The following is a 20,908-nucleotide window of genomic DNA, read 5'->3' as shown; positions in this document are numbered from 1 at the left end:
ATAAGAGGAGAAATGGAAACGTTGGTGAAGGGGCTAATGGGGAGGTAATAACAAGTAGGGGTGAAGCGAGGAGGAGATGGCGTGAGTATTTTGAAGGTTTGTTGAATATGTTTGGTGATAGAGTCACAAATATAGGGTGTTTTGGTCAAGTTGGTGTGAGAAGTGAGAGGGTCAGGGAGAATGGCTAGGTAAAAAGAGAAGAGGCAGTGAAAGCATTGTGGAGGATGAAAGCCAGCAAGGTGGCGGGTTTGGATGGTATTGCAGGGGAATTTATTAAAAACGGGGGTGACTGTTTTGACTGGTTGGTAAGGATATTCATAGTATGTATCGTTCGTGGTGAAGTGCCTGAAGATTGGCAGAATGCATGCATAGTACCATTGTACAAAGGCAAAGGGGCTAAAGGTGAGTGTTCAAATTACAGAGGTATAAGTTTGTTGAGTATTCCTGGGAAATTATATGGAAGGGTATTGATTGAGAGGGTGAAGGCATGTACAGAGCATAGATTGGGGAAGAGTAGTGTGGTTTCATAAGTGTTAGAAGATGTGTGGATCAGGTGTTTGCTTTGAAGAATGTGTGTGAGAAATACATAGAATACATTCAGCTGTATTTTGTCCCTTCAGGATGTCATCCACGAGACCAAGATGTGCAGGTGATTCTAGTGCTGATGAGCTTAAGCATAAATTATAATCTATGCTTGAAAGGGCGGAGTTACTAAAAACGTAGATAAAGGAACTTCTTTAAAGACTTCATTTGAGTACTATGAAATCAGATCGTCAACTATGTATGAATTTGGAGTCAATTTCTGTTCTCTGGCTTTTTCTGTAGTCTGGCATTGGCCAGGTCCCAAGGTTGCCACATTAAAGAAGTACAACCTTTACATATATACACATGTACGTATTCATACTTGCTCGCCCTCATCCATTCCCCATGCTGCCCTGCCCCACAGGAAACTGCATCGCCACTCCCTGCATCAGCGAGGTAGTGCCAGGAAACATACGAAGAAAGGCCACATCTGTTCACACTCATTCCCTAGCTGTTATGTGTAATGCACTGAAACCACAGCTCCCTATCCACATCCAGGCCCCACAGACCTATTCATGGTTTACCTCGGATGCATCACATGCCCTGTTTTGGTACATTGAATGCATGTCATCCCCACTGTACCACATTGTTCCAGTTCACACTGTTCGGTGCACACCTTTCACCCTTTTGTATGTTCAGGGCGAGACTGCTCAGAATCTTTTTCACTTCATCCTTCCACCTCCAATATGGTCTACTTCTCCTTGTTCCCTCTACCTCTGACACATATATCCTCTTTGTTAACATTTCCACACACAATCTCTCCATATGTCTAGACCATTTCAACACAACTTCTGCTCTCTCATCCACATTCTTTTTATTACCACACATCTCTCTTACCCTTTCATTACTTACTTGATCATACAACCTCTCACCACATAATGTTCTCAAACATTTCATTTCTAACCCATCCACCTTCCTCCACTCAACCCTATGTGTAGCACATGCCTCACAACCGTATAATATTGTTAGAATTACTATTCCTTCAAATATACCCATTCTTGCTCTCCTAGATAACATTGTCTCTTTCCACACATTCTGCATTGTCCCAGAACCTTTTATCCTCCCCTACCCTTTGACTCACTCCTGCTTCTGTGGTTCTGTTTGCTGCTAAGTCCATGCCCAGATCTCTAAAACACTTCACTTCCTCCAATTTTTCTCCATGCCAACTCACATCCCAACTAACATGTCCCTCAACCCTGTTGAACCTAGTAACCTTATTCTTATTCACATTTACTCTCAACTTTTTCCTTTCACATCTTTCTCCAAATTCAGTCTCCGGCTTCTGCAGTTTCCCATTTGAATCAGCCACCAGTACTGTATCATCAGCGAACAATAACTGACTCACTCTCAAGGCTTTCCCATCCCCAACAGACTGCATACTTACCCCTCTCCCCATGATGACATCACACACCCGTGCCACAGAGCGACCTTCACTGGGAACCACTCATTCTCCTCTCTTCCTACTTGTACACTTGCCTTACACCCCTGATGAAAACTTCTCTGCTGGCAGCTTACCTCCCACAAAGCATCTCTATTAACCCTGTCATATGTCTTTCCCTGACCATAGATATCACATACATATCTGTTTTTTTTCCCCTATTATTTCTCATACATATTCAAAGCAAACACCTGATCCACACATCCTCTACCACTTTTGAAACCACACTGCTCCTTCCCTATCTGATGCTCTGTATATGCCTTCACCCTCTCTATCAGTACCCTCCCAAAACAACATCTGATTCACCTCCTAGGTCCTCTCATTCCAACAGACTGCATACTCACCCCTCTCTCTCTAAGACTATTACATTTACTTTCTTCACTACCCCAGCCTTATACAGCCATGGTGACATCACACACCCCAACCAAATGCCTCTCTTTTCTCTTTCACCGGCAACTTTACTTCTTCATCCAATCCCTCACTACCCTTTCTTATCTACCCACTTCCCACCTCTCTCATGCCACTTGCATCTCTTGCACATGTCATCACTGCTTCCTTAAATAACTCTCATTCCTTACCTCTTCTTTTTGCTTCATTTGCTTTGACCTTTTGCCATTCTACACTCAGTCTCTCTTGGTACTTCCTCACACAAGTCTTCTTTCCAAGCTTACTAAGTGAATTTACGTAGCCAGTTATCTGTAGGGAGTGACGCTATGATATCCATATTTATAAGTGCCTTGAATATATCCTTAGTGGTTGTAAGCCACGCAATTGCCCCTCCAGCATATACTATTTCCTTCAAACACTTTCAAGTTTTGAAGCTTCTGGTGGGCAGTATAAGGTATAATTTTTTTAATGTTTTACTTAACCTGATTTTTTTTTCTCTGTATATATTTCTTATAACTCCTGAAACAGGAGTTGTGGGAGTATGTGATAGAATGTAAGAAAGTAAATTCTCGATTAATATGGGTAAAACTGAAAGTTGATGGAGAGAGATGGGTGATTATTGGTGCATATGCACCTGGGCATGAGAAGAAAGATCATGAGAGGCAAGTGTTTTGGGAGCAGCTGAATGACTGTGTTAGTGGTTTTGATGCACGAGACCGGGTTATAGTGATGGGTGATTTGAATGCAAAGGTGAGTAATGTGGCAGTTGAGGGAATAATTGGTATACATGGGGTGTTCAGTGTTGTAAATGGAAATGAAGAGCTTGTAGATTTATGTGCTGAAAAAGGACTGATGATTGGGAATACCTGGTTTAAAAAGCGAGATATACATAAGTATACTTATGTAAGTAGGAGAGATGGCCAGAGAGCGTTATTGGATTACGTGTTAATTGACAGGCGCGCGAAAGAGAGACTTTTGGATGATAATGTGCTGAGAGGTGCAACTGGAGGGATGTCTGATCATTATCTTGTGGAGGCAAAGGTGAAGATTTGTATGGGTTTTCAGAAAAGAAGAGTGAATGTTGGGGTGAAGAGGGTGGTGAGAGTAAGTGAGCTTGGAAAGGAGACTTGTGTGAGGAAGTACCAGGAGAGACTTGAGTACAGAATGGAAAAAGGTGAGAACAATGGAAGTAAGGGGAGTGGGGGAGGAATGGGATGTATTTAGGGAATCAGTGATGGATTGCGCAAAAGATGCTTGTGGCATGAGAAGAGTGGGAGGTGGGTTGATTAGAAAGGGTAGTGAGTGGTGGGATGAAGAAGTAAGAGTATTAGTGAAAGAGAAGAGAGAGGCATTTGGATGATTTTTGCAGGGAAAAAATGAAATTGAGTGGGAGATGTATAAAAGAAAGAGACAGGTGGTCAAGAGAAAGGTGCAAGAGGTGAAAAAAAGGGCAAATGAGAGTTGGGGTGAGAGTGTATCATTAAATTTTAGGGAGAATAAAAAGATGTTCTGGAAGGAGGTAAATAAAGTGCGTAAGACAAGGGAGCAAATGGGAACTTCAGTGAAGGGTGCAAATGGGGAGGTGATAACAAGTAGTGGTGATGTGAGAGGGAGATGGAGTGAGTATTTTGAAGGTTTGTTGAATGTGTTTGATGATAGAGTGGCAGATATAGGGTGTTTTGGTCGAGTTGGTGTGCAAAGTGAGAGGGTTAGGGAAAATGATTTGGTAAACAGAGAAGAGGTAGTAAAAGCTTTGCGGAAGATGAAAGCCGGCAAGGCAGCAGGTTTGGATTGTATTGCAGTGGAATTTATTAAAAAAGGGGGTGACTGTATTGTTGACTGGTTGGTAAGGTTATTTAATGTATGTATGACTCATGGTGAGGTGCCTGAGGATTGGCAGAATGCGTGCATAGTGCCATTGTACAAAGGCAAAGGGGATAAGAGTGAGTGCTCAAATTACAGAGGTATAAGTTTGTTGAGTATTCCTGGTAAATTATATGGGAGGGTATTGATTGAGAGGGTGAAGGCATGTACAGAGCATCAGATTGGGGAAGAGCAATTTGGTTTCAGAAGTGGTAGAGGATGTGTGGATCAGGTGTTTGCTTTGAAGAATGTATGTGAGAAATACTTAGAAAAGCAAATGGATTTGTATGTAGCATTTATGGATCTGGAGAAGGCATATGATAGAGTTGATAGAGATGCTCTGTGGAAGGTATTAAGAATATATGGTGTGGGAGGCAAGTTGTTAGAAGCAGTGAAAAGTTTTTATCGAGGATGTAAGGCATGTGTACGTGTAGGAAGAGAGGAAAGTGATTGGTTCTCAGTGAATGTAGGTTTGCGGCAGGGGTGTGTGATGTCTCCATGGTTGTTTAATTTGTTTATGGATGGGGTTGTTAGGGAGGTGAATGCAAGAGTTTTGGAAAGAGGGGCAAGTATGAAGTCTGTTGGGGATGAGAGAGCTTGGGAAGTGAGTCAGTTGTTGTTCGCTGATGATACAGTGCTGGTGGCTGATTCATGTGAGAAACTGCAGAAGGTGGTGACTGAGTTTGGTAAAGTGTGTGAAAGAAGAAAGTTAAGAGTAAATGTGAATAAGAGCAAGGTTATTAGGTACAGTAGGGTTGAGGGTTAAGTCAATTGGGAGGTGAGTTTGAATGGAGAAAAACTGGAGGAAGTGAAGTGTTTTAGATATTTGGGAGTGGATCTGGCAGCGGATGGAACCATGGAAGCGGAATTGGATCATAGGGTGGGGGAGGGGGCGAAAATTCTGGGGGCCTTGAAGAATGTGTGGAAGTCGAGAACATTATCTCGGAAAGCAAAAATGGGTATGTTTGAAGGAATAGTGGTTCCAACAATGTTGTATGGTTGCGAGGCGTGGGCTATGGATAGAGTTGTGCGCAGGAGGATAGATGTGCTGGAAATGAGATGTTTGAGGACAATGTGTGGTGTGAGGTGGTTTGATCGAGTAAGTAACGTAAGGGTAAGAGAGATGTGTGGAAATAAAAAGAGCGTGGTTGAGAGAGCAGAAGAGGGGTTTTTTTTTTTTTTTTTTTTTTTTTTTTTTTTTTTTTTTTTCCAAAAGAAGGAACAGAGAATTGGGCCAGGTGAGGGTATTCCCTCAAAGGCCCAGTCCTCTGTTCTTAATGCTACCTCGCTAACGCGGGAAATGGCGAATAGTTTAAAAGAAAGAAAAAGAAAGATGTATATGAGTATGAGAGATGGTCAAAGGGCACTATTGGATTATGTGTTAATTGGTAGGCATGTAAAAGAGAAACTTTTGGATGTTAATGTGCTGAGAGGGGATGTCTGATCATTATCTTGTGGAGGCAAAGGTGAAGATTTGTATAGGTTTTCAAGAAAGAAGAGAGAATCTTGGGGAGAAGAGAATTGGTAGAGTAATTGAGCTTACAGAGGAGACATGTTTGATGAAGTACCAGGAGATATTGAGTGTAGAATGGCAAAAGGTGAGAGCAAATGCCATGAGGGGAGTGGGTGAGGAATAGGATGTATTTAGGGAAGCAGTAATGGCATGTGCAAAAGATGCATGTGGCATGAGAAAGGTGGGAGGTTGGTAGATTAGAAAGGGTAGTGAGTAAGTAAAGTTGTTATTCATATGAGAAACTGCAGAAGCTGGTGAGTGAGTTTGGTAAAGTGTGGGAAAGAAGAAAGCTGGGAGTAAATGTGAATAAGAGCAAGGTTATTAGATACAGTAGGGTTGAGAGACAAGTCAATTAGGAGGTAAGTTTGAATGGAGAAAAACTGGAGGAAATGAAATGTTTTAGATATCTGTGAGTGGATTTGGCAGCGGATGGAACCATGGAAGTGGAAGTGAATCATAGGGTGGGGGAGGGGGCGAAAGTTCTGGGAGCATTGAAGAATGTGTGGAAGTCGAGAACGTTATCTCGGAAAGCAAAAATGGGTATGTTTGAAGGAATAGTGGTTCCAGCAATGATATATGGTTGCGAGGTGTGGGCTATAGATAGAGTTGTTCGGAGGAAGGAGGATGTGCTCGAAATGAGACGTTTGAGGACAATGTGTGGTGTGAGGTGGTTTGATCGAGTAAGTAATGAAAGGGTAAGAGAGATGTGTGGTAATAAAAAGAGTGTGGTTGAGAGAGCAGAAGAGGGTGTTTTGAAATGGTTTGGTCACATGGAGAGAATGAGTGAGGAAAGACTGATTATGAGGATATATGTGTCAGAGGTAGAGGGAACGAGGAGAAGTGGGAGACCAAATTGGAGGTGGAAAGATTGAGTGAAAAAGATTTTGAGTGATATGGGCCTGAACATGCAGGAGGGTAAAAGGTGTGCAAGGAATAGAGTGAATTGGAACGATGTGGTATACTGGGGTCGACATGCTGTTAATGGATTGAACCAGGGCATGTGGACCGTCTGGGGTAAACCATGGAAAGTTGTGTGGGGCCTGGATGTGGAAAGGGAGCTGTGGTTTCGGTGCATTATACAAGACAGCTAGAGACTGAGTGTGAACGAATGTGGCCTTTGTTGTCTTTTCTTAGTGCTACCTCGCGCACATTCAGGGGGAGAGGGTTGGTATTTCATTATGTGATGGGGTGGCGATGGGAATGAATAAAGGCAGACAGTATGAATTATGTACATGTGTATATATGTATATGTCTGTGTGTATATGTATATATATATATATATATATATATATATATATATATATATATGTATGCGTTGAGATGTATAGGTATGTATATGTGCGTGTGTGGACGTGTATGTATATACATGTGTATGTGGGTGGGTTGGGCCATTCTTTCATCTGTTTCCTTGCGCTACCTTGGTAACGCGGGAGACAGCGACAAAGTATAATAAATGAAAAATAAATTGGATGATACTTTCAAGGAAGGAGTGCAAATGACTGGGGGATGTACAGAAGAAAGCGGCAAGAGGTCAAGAGAGAGGTGCAAGGGTTGAAAATGAGGGCAAGTGAGAGTTGGATTGAGAGAGTATCTTTAAACTTTAGGGAGAATAAAAAGATGTTTTGGAAGAAGGTAAATAACATGCAAAAGACAAGAGAACAAATGGGAACATCAGTGAAGGGGGGGGGGGTGATAGCTGGTAGTGATGAAGTGAGGAGATGGGGTAAGTATTTTGAAGGTTTGTTGAATGCGTTTGATGATAGAGTGGCAGATGTAGGGTGTTTTGGTCGGGGTGGTGTGCGAAGTGAGAGGGTCAGGAAGAATGGTTTGCTTAACAGAGAAGAGGTGGTGAAAGCCTTGCAAAAGATGAAATCTGGCAAGGCGGTGGGCATGGATGGTATTGCAGTTGAATTTATTAAGAAATGGGGAGACTGTGTTGTTGATTGGTTGGTAAGGATATTCATTGTATGTATGGATCATGGTGAAGTGTCTGAGGATTGACAGAGTGCATGCATAGTGCCATTATACAAAGGCAAATGGGATAAAAGTGAGTGTTGAAACTATAGAGGCAAAAGTTTGTTGAGTATTCCTGGAAAATTGTATGAGAGGGTTAAGGCATGTACAGAGCATCAGATGGGAAAAGAGCAGTGTAGTTTCAGAAGTGGTAGAGGATGTGTGGATCAGGTAATTGCTTTGAAATATCTGATTGGGAATTTTTTTATTTATTATACTTTGTCGCTGTCTCCCACGTTAGCGAGGTAGGACAAGGAAACAGACGAAAAAATGGCCCAACCCACCCACATACATATGTATGTACATACACGTCCACACATGCACACATGTATACCTATACATTTCAACGTATACATATACATATATACACATGTACATAATTCATACTTGCTGCCTTTATTGATTCCCATCGCCACCCTGCCACACATGAAAAGACAACCCCATCCCTCGGCATGCGTGCAAGGTAGTCACTAGGAAAAGACAACAAAGGCCACATTCGTTCACACTCAGTCTCTAGCTGTCATGTATAATGCATCGAAACCACAGCTCCCTGTCCACATCCAGGCCCCACAAAACTTTCTATGGTTTACCCCAGACGCTTCACATGCCCTGGTTCAATCCATTGACAGCACATCAACCCCGTTATACCACATTGTTTCAATTCACTCTATTCCTTGCACGCCTTTCACCCTCCTACATGTTCAGGCCCCAATCGCTCAAAATCTTTTTCACTCCATCTTTCCACCTCCAATTTGGTCTCCCACTTCTCGTTCCCTCCACCTCTGACACATACATCCTTTTTGTCAATCTTTCCTCTCTCATTCTCTCCATGTGACCAAACCATTTCAAAACACCCTCTTCTGCTCTCTCAGCCACACTCTTTTTATTACCACACATCTCTCTTGTCCTTTCATTACTTACTCGATCAAACCACCTCACACCACATATTGTCCTCAGAAATCTCATTTCCAACACATTCACCCTCCTCCGCACAACTCTATCTATAGCCCACACCTTGCAACCATATAACATTGTTGGTACCACTATTCCTTCATACATACCCATTTTTGCTTTCCGAGATAATGTTCATGCCTTCCACACATTTTTCAACGCTCCCAGAACTTTCGCCCCCTCCCCCACCCTGTGACTCACTTCTGCTTCCATGGTTCCATTTGCTGCCAAATCCACTCCCAGATATCTAAAACACTTCACTTCCTTCAGGTTTTCTCCATTCAAACTTACCTCCCAATTGACTTGTCCCTCAACCCTACTGTATCTAATAACCTTGCTCTTATTCACATTTACTCTCAGCTTTCTTCTTTCACACACTTTACCAAACTCAGTCACCACCTTCTGCAGTTTCTCACCCGAATCAGCCACCAGCACTGTATCATCAGCAAACAACAACTAACCCACTTCCCAAGCTTTCTCATCCACAACAGACTACATACTTGCCCCTCTCTCGAAAACTCTTGCATTTACCTCCCTAACAACCCCATTCATAAACAAATTTACAACCATGGAGACATCACGCACCCCTTTCGCAAACCGACATTGACTGAGAACCAATCACTTTCCTCTCTTCCTCCTCATACACATGCCTTATGTCCTCAATAAAAACTTTTCACTGCTTCTAACAACTTGCCTCCCACACCGTATATTCTTAATACCTTCCACAGAGCATCTCTATCAACTCTATCATATGCCTTCTCCAGATCCATAAATGCTACATACAAATCCATTTGCTTTTCTAAGTATTTCTCACATACATTCTTCAAAGCAAACACCTGATCCACACATCCTCTACCACTTCTGAAACCACACTGCTCTTCCCCAATCTGATGCTTTGTACATGCCTTCACCCTCTCAATCAATACCCTCCCATATAATTTCCCAGGAATACTCAACAAACTTATACCTCTGTAATTTGAGCACTCACTCTTATCCCCTTTGCCTTTGTACAATGGCACTATGCACGCATTCCACCAATCCTCAGGCACCTCACCATGAGTCATACATACATTAAATAACCTTACCAACCAGTCAACAATACAGTCACCCCCTTTTTTAATAGATTCCACTGCAATACCATCCAAACCTGCTGCCTTGCCGGCTTTCATCTTCTGCAAAGCTTTTACTACCTCTTCTCTGCTTACCAAATCATTTTCTCTAACCCTCTCACTTCACACACCACCTTAACCAAAACACCCTATATCTGCCATGCTATCATCTAACACATTCAACAAACCTTCAAAATACTCACTTCATCTCCTTCTCACATCACCACTTGTTAGCACCTCTCCATTAGCCCCCTTCACCGATGTCCCCACTTGTTCTCTTGTCTTACGCACTTTCTTTACCTCCTTCCAAAACCATCTTTTTATTCCCCCTAAAATTTAATGATACTCTCTCACCCCAACTCTCATTTGCCCTTTTTATACCTCTTGCACCTTTCTCTTGACCTCCTGTCTCTTTCATTTATACATCTCCCAGTCATTTGCACTATTTCCCTGCAAAACTCGTCCAAATGCCTCTCTCTTCTCTTTCACTAATAATCTTACTTCTTGATCCCACCACCACTACCTTTCTAATCTGCCCACCTCCCATGCTTCTCATGTCCCAAGCATCTTTTGTGCAAGCCATGACGGTTTCCTTAAATACAACCCATTCTTCCCCAACTCCCCTTATCGCCCTTGTTCTCACCTTCTTCCATTCTGCACTCAGTCTCTCCTGGTACTTCCTCACACAAGTCTCCCTCCCAAGCTCACTTACTCTCACCACTCTCTTCACCCCAACATTCTCTCTTCTGAAAACCACTACAAATATTCACCATCCCCTCCACAAGATAATGATCAGACATCCCTCCAGTTGCACCTCTCAGCACATTAACATCCAAAAGTCTCTCATTTGCGCACCTATCAATTAACACGTAATCCAAATACGCTCTCTGGCCATCTCTCCTACTTACATACGTATACTTATGTATATCTCTCTTTTTAAACCAGGTATTCCCAATCACCAGTCCTTTTTCAGCACGCAAATCTTCAAGCTCTTCACCATTTCCATTTACAACACTGCACACTCCATGTACACCAATTATTCCCTCAACTGCCACCTTACTCACCTTTGCCATTCAAATCAGCCATTACTATAACTTGGTCTCGTGCATCAAAACTACTAACACACTCACTCAGCTGCTCCCAAAACACTTGCCTCCCATGATCTTTCTTCTCATGACCAGGTACATATGCACCAATAATCACCCATCTCTTTCCATCCACTTTCAGTTTTACCCATATCAATCTAGAGTTTACTTTCTTACACTCTATCACATACTCCTTCCACTCCTGTTTCAGGAATAGTGCTACTCCTTCCCTTGCTCTTGTCCTCTCACCAACCCCTGACTTTACTCCTAAAACATTCCCAAACCACTCTTTCCCTTTACCCTTGAGCTTTGTTTCACTTAGAGCCAAAACATCCAGGTTCCTTTCCTCAAACATACTACCTATCTCTCCTTTTTTCTCATCTTGGCTATATCCCTACACATTTAGACACCCCAATCTGAGCCTTTGAGGAGGATGAGCACTCCTCACTTGACTCCTGTTTCTCCATTTAGAAAGTTAAAATTCAAGGAGAGGAGGGTTCTAGTCCCTTGCTCCTGGCCCCTTCAGTCGCCTTCTACGACACGAGAGAAATGCATGGGAAATATTCTTTTTCCCCTATCCCCAGGGATAGGGAAGAAAACCAGATGAATTTGTATATAGCATTTATGGGTCTGGAGAAGGCATGTGATAGGGTTGATGATAGATGCTTTGTGGAAGGTCTTATTAGTGTATGGTGTGGGAGGTAAGTTGCTAGAAGCAGTGAAGAGTTTTTACCAAGGATGGAGGCATGTGTATGAGTAGGAAGAGAAGAGAGTGATTGGTTCCTAGTGAATGTTGGTCTGCAGCAAGGATGTGTGATGTCCCCATGGTTTTTTAATTTGTTTATGGATGGGATGGTTAGGGAGGTAAATGCGAGCAAGAGCTTTGGAGAGGGGGGTGAGCGTGCAGTCTGTTGGGGATGAGAGGGCCTGAGAAGTGTGTCTGTTGTTGTTTGCCGATGATACAGCTCTAGTTCCTGACTTGAGTGAGAAACTGCAGATGTTGGTGACTGAGTTTGGAAAAATGTGTGAAAGGAGAAAGTTGAGAGTAATTGTGAATAAGAGCAAGGTCATTAGGTTCAGTAGGGTTGAGGGACAAGTTAATTGGGATGTAAGTCAATGGGGAAAAATTAAAAGTGAAGTGTTTTAGATATCTCGGAGTGGACTTGGCAGCGAATGGAACCATGGAAGCAAACATCTTATCCACGCACCCTCTACTACTTTTGAAAACACACTACTTCTCCCCAGTCTTATGCTCTGTACTTGCCTTCACCCTCTCAATCAATACCCTTCCACATAATCTCCTAGGAATACTCAGCAAACTTATGTCTCTGTAGTTTGAACACTCACCTTTATCCCCTTTGCCTTTGTACAATGGCACTATGCATGCATTCTGCCAATCCTCAGGCACTTCACCATGATCCATACATACATTGAATATCCTTACCAACCAATCAACGACAGTCACCCTCTTTCTTAATTAACTCTACTGCAGTGCCATCCAAATCCGCTGCCTTGCTGGATTTCATGTTCCACAAGGCTTTCACTACCTCTTCTCTCTTAACCAAGCCATTCTCACTTCGCACACCAACCCAACCAAAACACCCTATATCTGCCACTCTGTCATCAAACACATTCAGCAAACTTTCAAAATACTCTCTCCATCTCCTCACTTCATCACTACCTGTTATTACTTCCCCACATGCCCCCCTCACTGATGTACCCATTTTGTTTTTTTGTTACTTGCATTATTTACCTCCTTCCAAAACGTCTTTTTATTCTCCCTGAAGTTTAATGATATTCTCTCACCCAACTCTCATTTGCCTTCGTTTTTACCTTATGCACCTTTCTCTTGACCTCCTGCCACTTTTTTTTATACATCTCCCATTCTGTTGCACTTATTCCTAGCAAGTATTGTCCAAATGCCTCTGTTTTCTCTTTCACTAATGACTTGACTTCTTCATCCCATCTTTACTACCCTTTCTAATCTATAAAACGTAGAAGAGAAAGAATCAACGAATATATGTCACCATCTTTGTTTACGTTATCTAAGCCTTTGCTTATGGCTTGCCTGAATTCATGTCAGTCAAGTCTCAGTTGTTCTCATTTTAGCTGTCTCATACCTGTATTTAGAGGACATTTTAGACCTATCTTGTTTGGAAAATGACCAGTAAGTCTGAGTATAGATTAAGCATCCAAGGTGCCCATGAATGTGTTTAATATATACTTAAAGATGCAAGTGATACCCAGGGTTAAGGCAGATGAGTAGTGTCAGGCATATGTGGATCAGTCGTTTGTTATAGCTTCATCTACTATCAAGATGATACTGTTAAACAGTATGTAAAGGAAGCCATATTCTAAGGTACTAGTATACAAGTGCAGGTATTGACACTTTTAGGAACATATTTCCATAGGCACTATGTTTTATAATGAACCCTCTAAATGGATTTTTTGCTTATTGTTCTTTACTCAAGAATGCATCTTGTTTGTAAAGAGACCTCTAAATACAAATGCAATAATTTTATTGTAATTGGCATGTGAAGATACTAATGGTTGCATATCTTCCCATAGGCCCTAGATTTGTGTTGGACCCCATCAAGGTATTTGAAAACAGTTTTGGAGGAGTGACCTTGTGGGAGAACCCCCATTTTATTAATCCAAATACGGTAAAAAAGTTATAGATTTGATATTTCTACTTTTAAGTAAATGTGTATAACTGTACATACTAAGCATAATTTGTAAGCATTTTAAGCAATGTGTATGAAAGAGCTACAAAATGTTTTAAGATCAGTCTGTTTATATACCTATCTATCTATGATTTCCATTCCCTTCTCCCTCCGGGAGCTCCCGTCTTGGGGATGGTCATGGCAAAAGAGTCTCCTTCTAATCCTTGTCCTTTACATGCCTCCTTCCCATGCACCATTCCATGCATTCTTACACAATTTGCCACCCTCCAGGACTCTTCCACTCTATGTTTTAAGAAAATGCACATTGATGGGGAGAGACTTTGAAATAATTTGTGTCTTGCATCTTCCTTTAAGTTATATGAACAGATGAGGAAGATGCTGGTGAGAGTCAAGATGGATTTGATATAGTTTACTCTCAATGTTGTAGGTTACATTTTATACTCTCCTCAAGGTGATTTTTATTGCTCATTATTTATGAATGTATTTATTATACATAATTGCTGCGTCCCGCCTTCAGCAAGGTAATACCTGGAAACAGACAAAGAATGGCCCAACCACTCATATACACATAAGTATATATATTTATTTATTTATTATTTTGCTGTGTCGCTGTCTCCCGCGTTTGCGAGATAGCGCAAGGAAACAGACGAAAGAAATGGCCCAACCCACCCCCATACACATGTATATACATACACGTCCACACATGCAAATATACATACCTATACATCTCAATGTACACATGTATATACACACACAGACACATACATATATACCCATGCACACAATTCACACTGTCTGCTTTTATTCATTCCCATCCCCACCTCGCCACACATGGAATACCATCCCCCTCCCCCCTCATGTGTGCGAGGTAGCACTAGGAAAAGACAACAAAGGACCCATTCGTTCACACTCAGTCTCTAGCTGTCATGCAATAATGCCCGAAACCAAGCTCCCTTTCCACATCCAGGCCCCACACAACTTTCCATGGTTTACCCCAGACGCTTCACATGCCCTGATTCAATCCACTGACAGCACGTCAACCCTGGTATACCACATCGATCCAATTCACTCTATTCCTTGCCCCTCTTTCACCCTCCTGCATGTTCAGGCCCCGATCACTCAAAATCTTTTTCACTCCATCTTTCCACCTCCAATTTGGTCTCCCACTTCTCCTCATTCCCTCCACCTCCGACACATATATCCTCTTGGTCAATCTTTCCTCACTCATTCTCTCCATGTGCCCAAACCATTTCAAAACACCCTCTTCTGCTCTCTCAACCACGCTCTTTTTATTTCCACACATCTCTCTTACCCTTACATTACTTACTCGATCAAACCACCTCACACCACACATTGTCCTCAAACATCTCATTTCCAGCACATCCACCCTCCTGCGCACAACTCTATCCATAGCCCACGCCTCGCAACCATACAGCATTGTTGGAATCACTATTCCTTCAAACATAGCCATTTTTGCTTTCCGAGATAATGTTCTCGACTTCCACACATTCTTCAAGGCTCCCAGGATTTTCGCCCCCTCCCCCACCCTGTGATTCACTTCCGCTTCCATGGTTCCATCCGCTGCCAGATCCACTCCCAGATATCTAAAACACTTTACTTCCTCCAGTTTTTCTCCATTCAAACTTACCTCCCAATTGACTTGACCCTCAACCCTACTGTACCTAATAACCTTGCTCTTTTTCACATTTACTCTTAACTTTCTTCTTTCACACACTATACCAAACTCAGTCACCAGCTTCTGCAGTTTCTCACATGAATCAGCCACCAGCGCTATATCATCAGTGAACAACAACTGACTCACTTCCACACATCTCTCTTACCCTTACATTACTTACTCGATCAAACCACCTCACACCACACATTGTCCTCAAACATCTCATTTCCAGCACATCCACCCTCCTGCGCACAACTCTATCCATAGCCATGCCACGCAACCATACAACATTTTTGGAAACACTATTCCTTCAAACATACCCATTTTTGCTTTCCGAGATAATGTTCTCGACTTCCAAACATTCTTCAAGGCTCCCAGGATTTTCGCCCCCTCCCCCACCCTATGATTCACTTCCGCTTCCATGGTTCCATGGTTCCATCCGCTGCCAGATCCACTCCCAAATATCTAAAACACTATCCTTCCTCCAGTGTTTCTCCATTCAAACTTACCTCATTCAAACTTGACCCTCATCCCTACTGTACCTAATAACCTTGCTCTTATTCACATTTACTCTTAACTTTCTTCTTTCACACACTTTACCAAACTCACTCACCAGCTTCTGCAGTTTCTCACATGAATCAGCCACCAGCGCTATATCATCAGCGAACAACAACTGACTCACTTCCCAGCTCTCTCATCCACAACAGACTTCATACTTGCCCCTCTTTCCAAAACTCTTACATTCACCTCCCTAACAACCCCATCCATAAACAAATTAAACAACCATGGAGACATCACACACCCCTGCCGCAAACCTACATTCACTGAGAACCAATCACTTTCCTCTCTTCCTACACGTACACATGCTTTACATCCTTGATAAAAACTTTTCACTGCTTCTAACAACTTGCCTCCCACACCATATATTCTTAATACCTTCCACAGAGCATCTCTATCAACTCTATCATATGCCTTCTCCAGATCCATAAATGCTACATACAAATCCATGTGCTTTTCTAAGTATTTCTCACATACATTCTTCAAAGCAAACACCTGATCCACACATCCTCTACCACTTCTGAAACCACACTGCTCTTCCCCAATCTGATGCTTTGTACATGCCTTCACCCTCTCAATCAATACCCTCCCATATAATTTCCCAGGAATACTCAACAAACTTATACCTCTGTAATTTGAGCACTCACTCTTATCCCCTTTGCCTTTGTACAATGGCACTATGCACGCATTCCACCAATCCTCAAGCACCTCACCATGAGTCATACATACATTAAATAACCTTACCAACCAGTCAACAATACAGTCACCCCCTTTTTTAATAGATTCCACTGCAATACCATCCAAACCTGCTGCCTTGCCGGCTTTCGTCTTCCGCAAAGCTTTTATTACCTCTTCTCTGTTTGCCAAATCATTTTCCCTAACCCTCTCACTTTGCACACCACCTCGACCAAAACACCCTATATATGCCACTCTATCATCAAACACATTCAACAAACCTTCAAAATACTCACTCCATCTCCTCACATCACCACTACTTGTTATCACCTCCCCATTAGCGCCCTTCACTGAAGTTCCCATTTGCTACCTTGTCTTACGCACTTTATTTACCTCCTTCCAGAACATCTTTTTATTCTCCCTAAAATTTAATGATACTCTCTAACCCCAACTCTCATTTGCCCTCTTTTTCACCTCTTGCACCTTTCTCTTGACCTCCTGTCTCTTTTATACATCTCCCACTCATTTGCATTTTTTCCCTGCAAAAATCGTCCAAATGCCTCTCTCTTCTCTTTCACTAATAATCTTACCTCTTCATCCCACCACTCACTACCCTTTCTAATCAACCCACCTCCCACGCTTCTCATGCCACAAGCATCTTTTGCGCAATCCATCACTGATTCCCTAAATACATCCCATTCCTCCCCCACTCCCCTTACTTCCATTGTTCTCACCTTTTTCCATTCTGTACTCAGTCTCTCCTGGTACTTCCTCACACAAGTCTCCTTCTGAAGCTCACTTACTCTCACCACCCTCTTCACCCCAACATTCACTCTTCTTTTCTGAAAACCCATACGAATCTTCACCTTAGTCTCCACAAGATAATGATCAGACATCCCTCCAGTTGCACCTCTCAGCACATTAACATCCAAAAGTCTCTCTTTCGCGTGTCTGTCAATTAACATGTAATCAAATAATGCTCTCTGGCCATCTCTCCTACTTACATACGTATACTTATGTATATCTCGCTTTTTAAACCAGGTATTCCCAATCACCAGTCCTTTTTCAGCACATAAATCTACAAGCTCTTCACCATTTCCATTTACAACACTGAACACCCCATGTATACCAATTATTCCCTCAACTGCCACATTACTCACCTTTGCATTCAAATCACCCATCACTATAACCCGGTCTTGTGCATCAAAACCACTAACACACTCATTCAGCTGCTCCCAAAACACTTGCCTCTCATGATCTTTCTTCTCATGCCCAGGTGCATATGCACCAATAATCACCCATCTCTCTCCATCAACTTTCAGTTTTACCCATATTAATTGAGAATTTACTTATTTACATTCTATCACATACTCCCACAACTCCTGTTTCAGGAGTAGTGCTACTCCTTCCCTTGCTCTTGTCCTCTCACTAACCCCTGACTTTACTCCCAAGACATTCCCAAACCACTCTTCCCCTTTACCCTTGAGCTTCGTTTCACTCAGAGCCAAAACATCCAGGCTCCTTTCCTCATACATACTACCTATCTCCTTTTTTCACATCTTGGTTACATCCACACACATTTAGACACCCCAATCTGAGTCTACGAGGAGGATGAGCACTCCCCGCGTGACTCCCTCTGTTTCCCATTTTTAGAAAGTTAGAATACAAGGAGGGAAGGATTTCTGGCCCCCCGCTCCCGTCACCTCTAGTCGCCTTGTACGACATATACATAAATACCCACATATGCACATATACATACATGTACACATCAACATATATATTATTTTTTTTTTTTTTTTTATACTTTGTCGCTGTCTCCCGCGTTTGCGAGGTAGCGCAAGGAAACAGACGAAAGAAATGGCCCAACCCCCCCCATACACATGTATATACATACGTCCACACACGCAAATATACATACCTACACAGCTTTCCATGGCTTACCCCAGACGCTTCACATGCCTTGATTCAATCCACTGACAGCACGTCAACCCCGGTATACCACATCGCTCCAATTCACTCTATTCCTTGCCCTCCTTTCACCCTCCTGCATGTTCAGGCCCCGATCACACAAAATCTTTTTCACTGCATCTTTCCACCTCCAATTTGGTCTCCCTCTTCTCCTTGTTCCCTCCACCTCCGACACATATATCCTCTTGGTCAATCTTTCCTCACTCATCCTCTCCATGTGCCCAAACCACTTCAAAACACCCTCTTCTGCTCTCTCAACCACGCTCTTTTTATTTCCACACATCTCTCTTACCCTTACGTTACTTACTCGATCAAACCACCTCACACCACACATTGTCCTCAAACATCTCATTTCCAGCACATCCATCCTCCTGCGCACAACTCTATCCATAGCCACGCCTCGCAACCATACAACATTGTTGGAACCACTATTCCTTCAAACATACCCATTTTTGCTTTCCGAGATAATGTTCTCGACTTCCAAACATTCTTCAAGGCTCCCAGGATTTTCGCCCCCTCCCCCACCCTATGATCCACTTCCGCTTCCATGGTTCCATCCGCTGCCAGATCCACTCCCAGATATCTAAAACACTATCACTTCCTCCAGTTTTTCTCCATTCAAACTTACCTCCAATTGAACTTGACCCTCAACCCTACTGTACCTAATAACCTTGCTCTTATTCACATTTACTCTTAACTTTCTTCTTTCACACACTTTACCAAACTCAGTCACCAGCTTCTGCAGTTTCTCACATGAATCAGCCACCAGCGCTGTATCATCAGCGAACAACAACTGACTCACTTCCCAGCTCTCTCATCCACAACAGACTTCATACTTGCCCCTCTTTCCAAAACTCTTGCATTCACCTCCCTAACAACCCCATCCATAAACAAATTAAACAACCATGGAGACATCACACACCCCTGCCGCAAACCTACATTCACTGAGAACCAATCACTTTCCTCTCTTCCTACACGTACACATGCCTTACATCCTTGATAAAAACTTTTCACTGCTTCTAACAACTTGCCTCCCACACCATATATTCTTAATACCTTCCACAGAGCATCTCTATCAACTCTATCATATGCCTTCTCCAGATCCATAAATGCTACATACAAATCCATTTGCTTTTCTAAGTATTTCTCACATACATTCTTCAAAGCAAACACCTGATCCACACATCCTCTACCACTTCTGAAACCACACTGCTCTTCCCCAATCTGATGCTTTGTACATGCCTTCACCCTCTCAATCAATACCCTCCCATATAATTTCCCAGGAATACTCAACAAACTTATACCTCTGTAATTTGAGCACTCACTCTTATCCCCTTTGCCTTTGTACAATGGCACTATGCACGCATTCCACCAATCCTCAAGCACCTCACCATGAGTCATACATACATTAAATAACCTTACCAACCAGTCAACAATACAGTCACCCCCTTTTTTAATAGATTCCACTGCAATACCATCCAAACCTGCTGCCTTGCCGGCTTTCGTCTTCCGCAAAGCTTTTATTACCTCTTCTCTGTTTGCCAAATCATTTTCCCTAACCCTCTCACTTTGCACACCACCTCGACCAAAACACCCTATATATGCCACTCTATCATCAAACACATTCAACAAACCTTCAAAATACTCACTCCATCTCCTCACATCACCACTACTTGTTATCACCTCCCCATTAGCGCCCTTCACTGAAGTTCCCATTTGCTACCTTGTCTTACGCACTTTATTTACCTCCTTCCAGAACATCTTTTTATTCTCCCTAAAATTTAATGATACTCTCTAACCCCAACTCTCATTTGCCCTCTTTTTCACCTCTTGCACCTTTCTCTTGACCTCCTGTCTCTTTTATACATCTCCCACTCATTTGCATTTTTTCCCTGCAAAAATCGTCCAAATGCCTCTCTCTTCTCTTTCACTAATAATCTTACCTCTTCATCCCACCACTCACTACCCTTTCTAATCAACCCACCTCCCACGCTTCTCATGCCACAAGCATCTTTTGCGCAATCCATCACTGATTCCCTAAATACATCCCATTCCTCCCCCACTCCCCTTACTTCCATTGTTCTCACCTTTTTCCATTCTGTACTCAGTCTCTCCTGGTACTTCCTCACACAAGTCTCCTTCTGAAGCTCACTTACTCTCACCACCCTCTTCACCCCAACATTCACTCTTCTTTTCTGAAAACCCATACGAATCTTCACCTTAGCCTCCACAAGATAATGATCAGACATCCCTCCAGTTGCACCTCTCAGCACATTAACATCCAAAAGTCTCTCTTTCGCGTGTCTGTCAATTAACATGTAATCAAATAACGCTCTCTGGCCATCTCTCCTACTTACATACGTATACTTATGTATATCTCGCTTTTTAAACCAGGTATTCCCAATCA

General features: G+C 42.5%; 1 protein-coding gene across 1 annotated transcript in view; it reads left to right on the top strand.

Moving 5' to 3' along the window:
• LOC139750715 (ribosome biogenesis protein BRX1 homolog) overlaps positions 1 to 20,908 on the top strand; it is a 105,847-nt gene that overhangs the window by 78,828 nt on the left and 6,111 nt on the right. Inside the window, exon 5 of the mRNA XM_071665389.1 lies at positions 13,510 to 13,604. Coding sequence (XP_071521490.1) covers positions 13,510 to 13,604 — 95 coding nt within the window. The remainder of the gene's footprint in view (positions 1 to 13,509; positions 13,605 to 20,908) is intronic.

The sequence above is a fragment of the Panulirus ornatus genome, chromosome 10 (assembly GCF_036320965.1).
Source record: "Panulirus ornatus isolate Po-2019 chromosome 10, ASM3632096v1, whole genome shotgun sequence".
NCBI lineage: Eukaryota > Metazoa > Arthropoda > Malacostraca > Decapoda > Palinuridae > Panulirus > Panulirus ornatus.
This window is presented reverse-complemented; position numbering and strand designations above follow the sequence as displayed.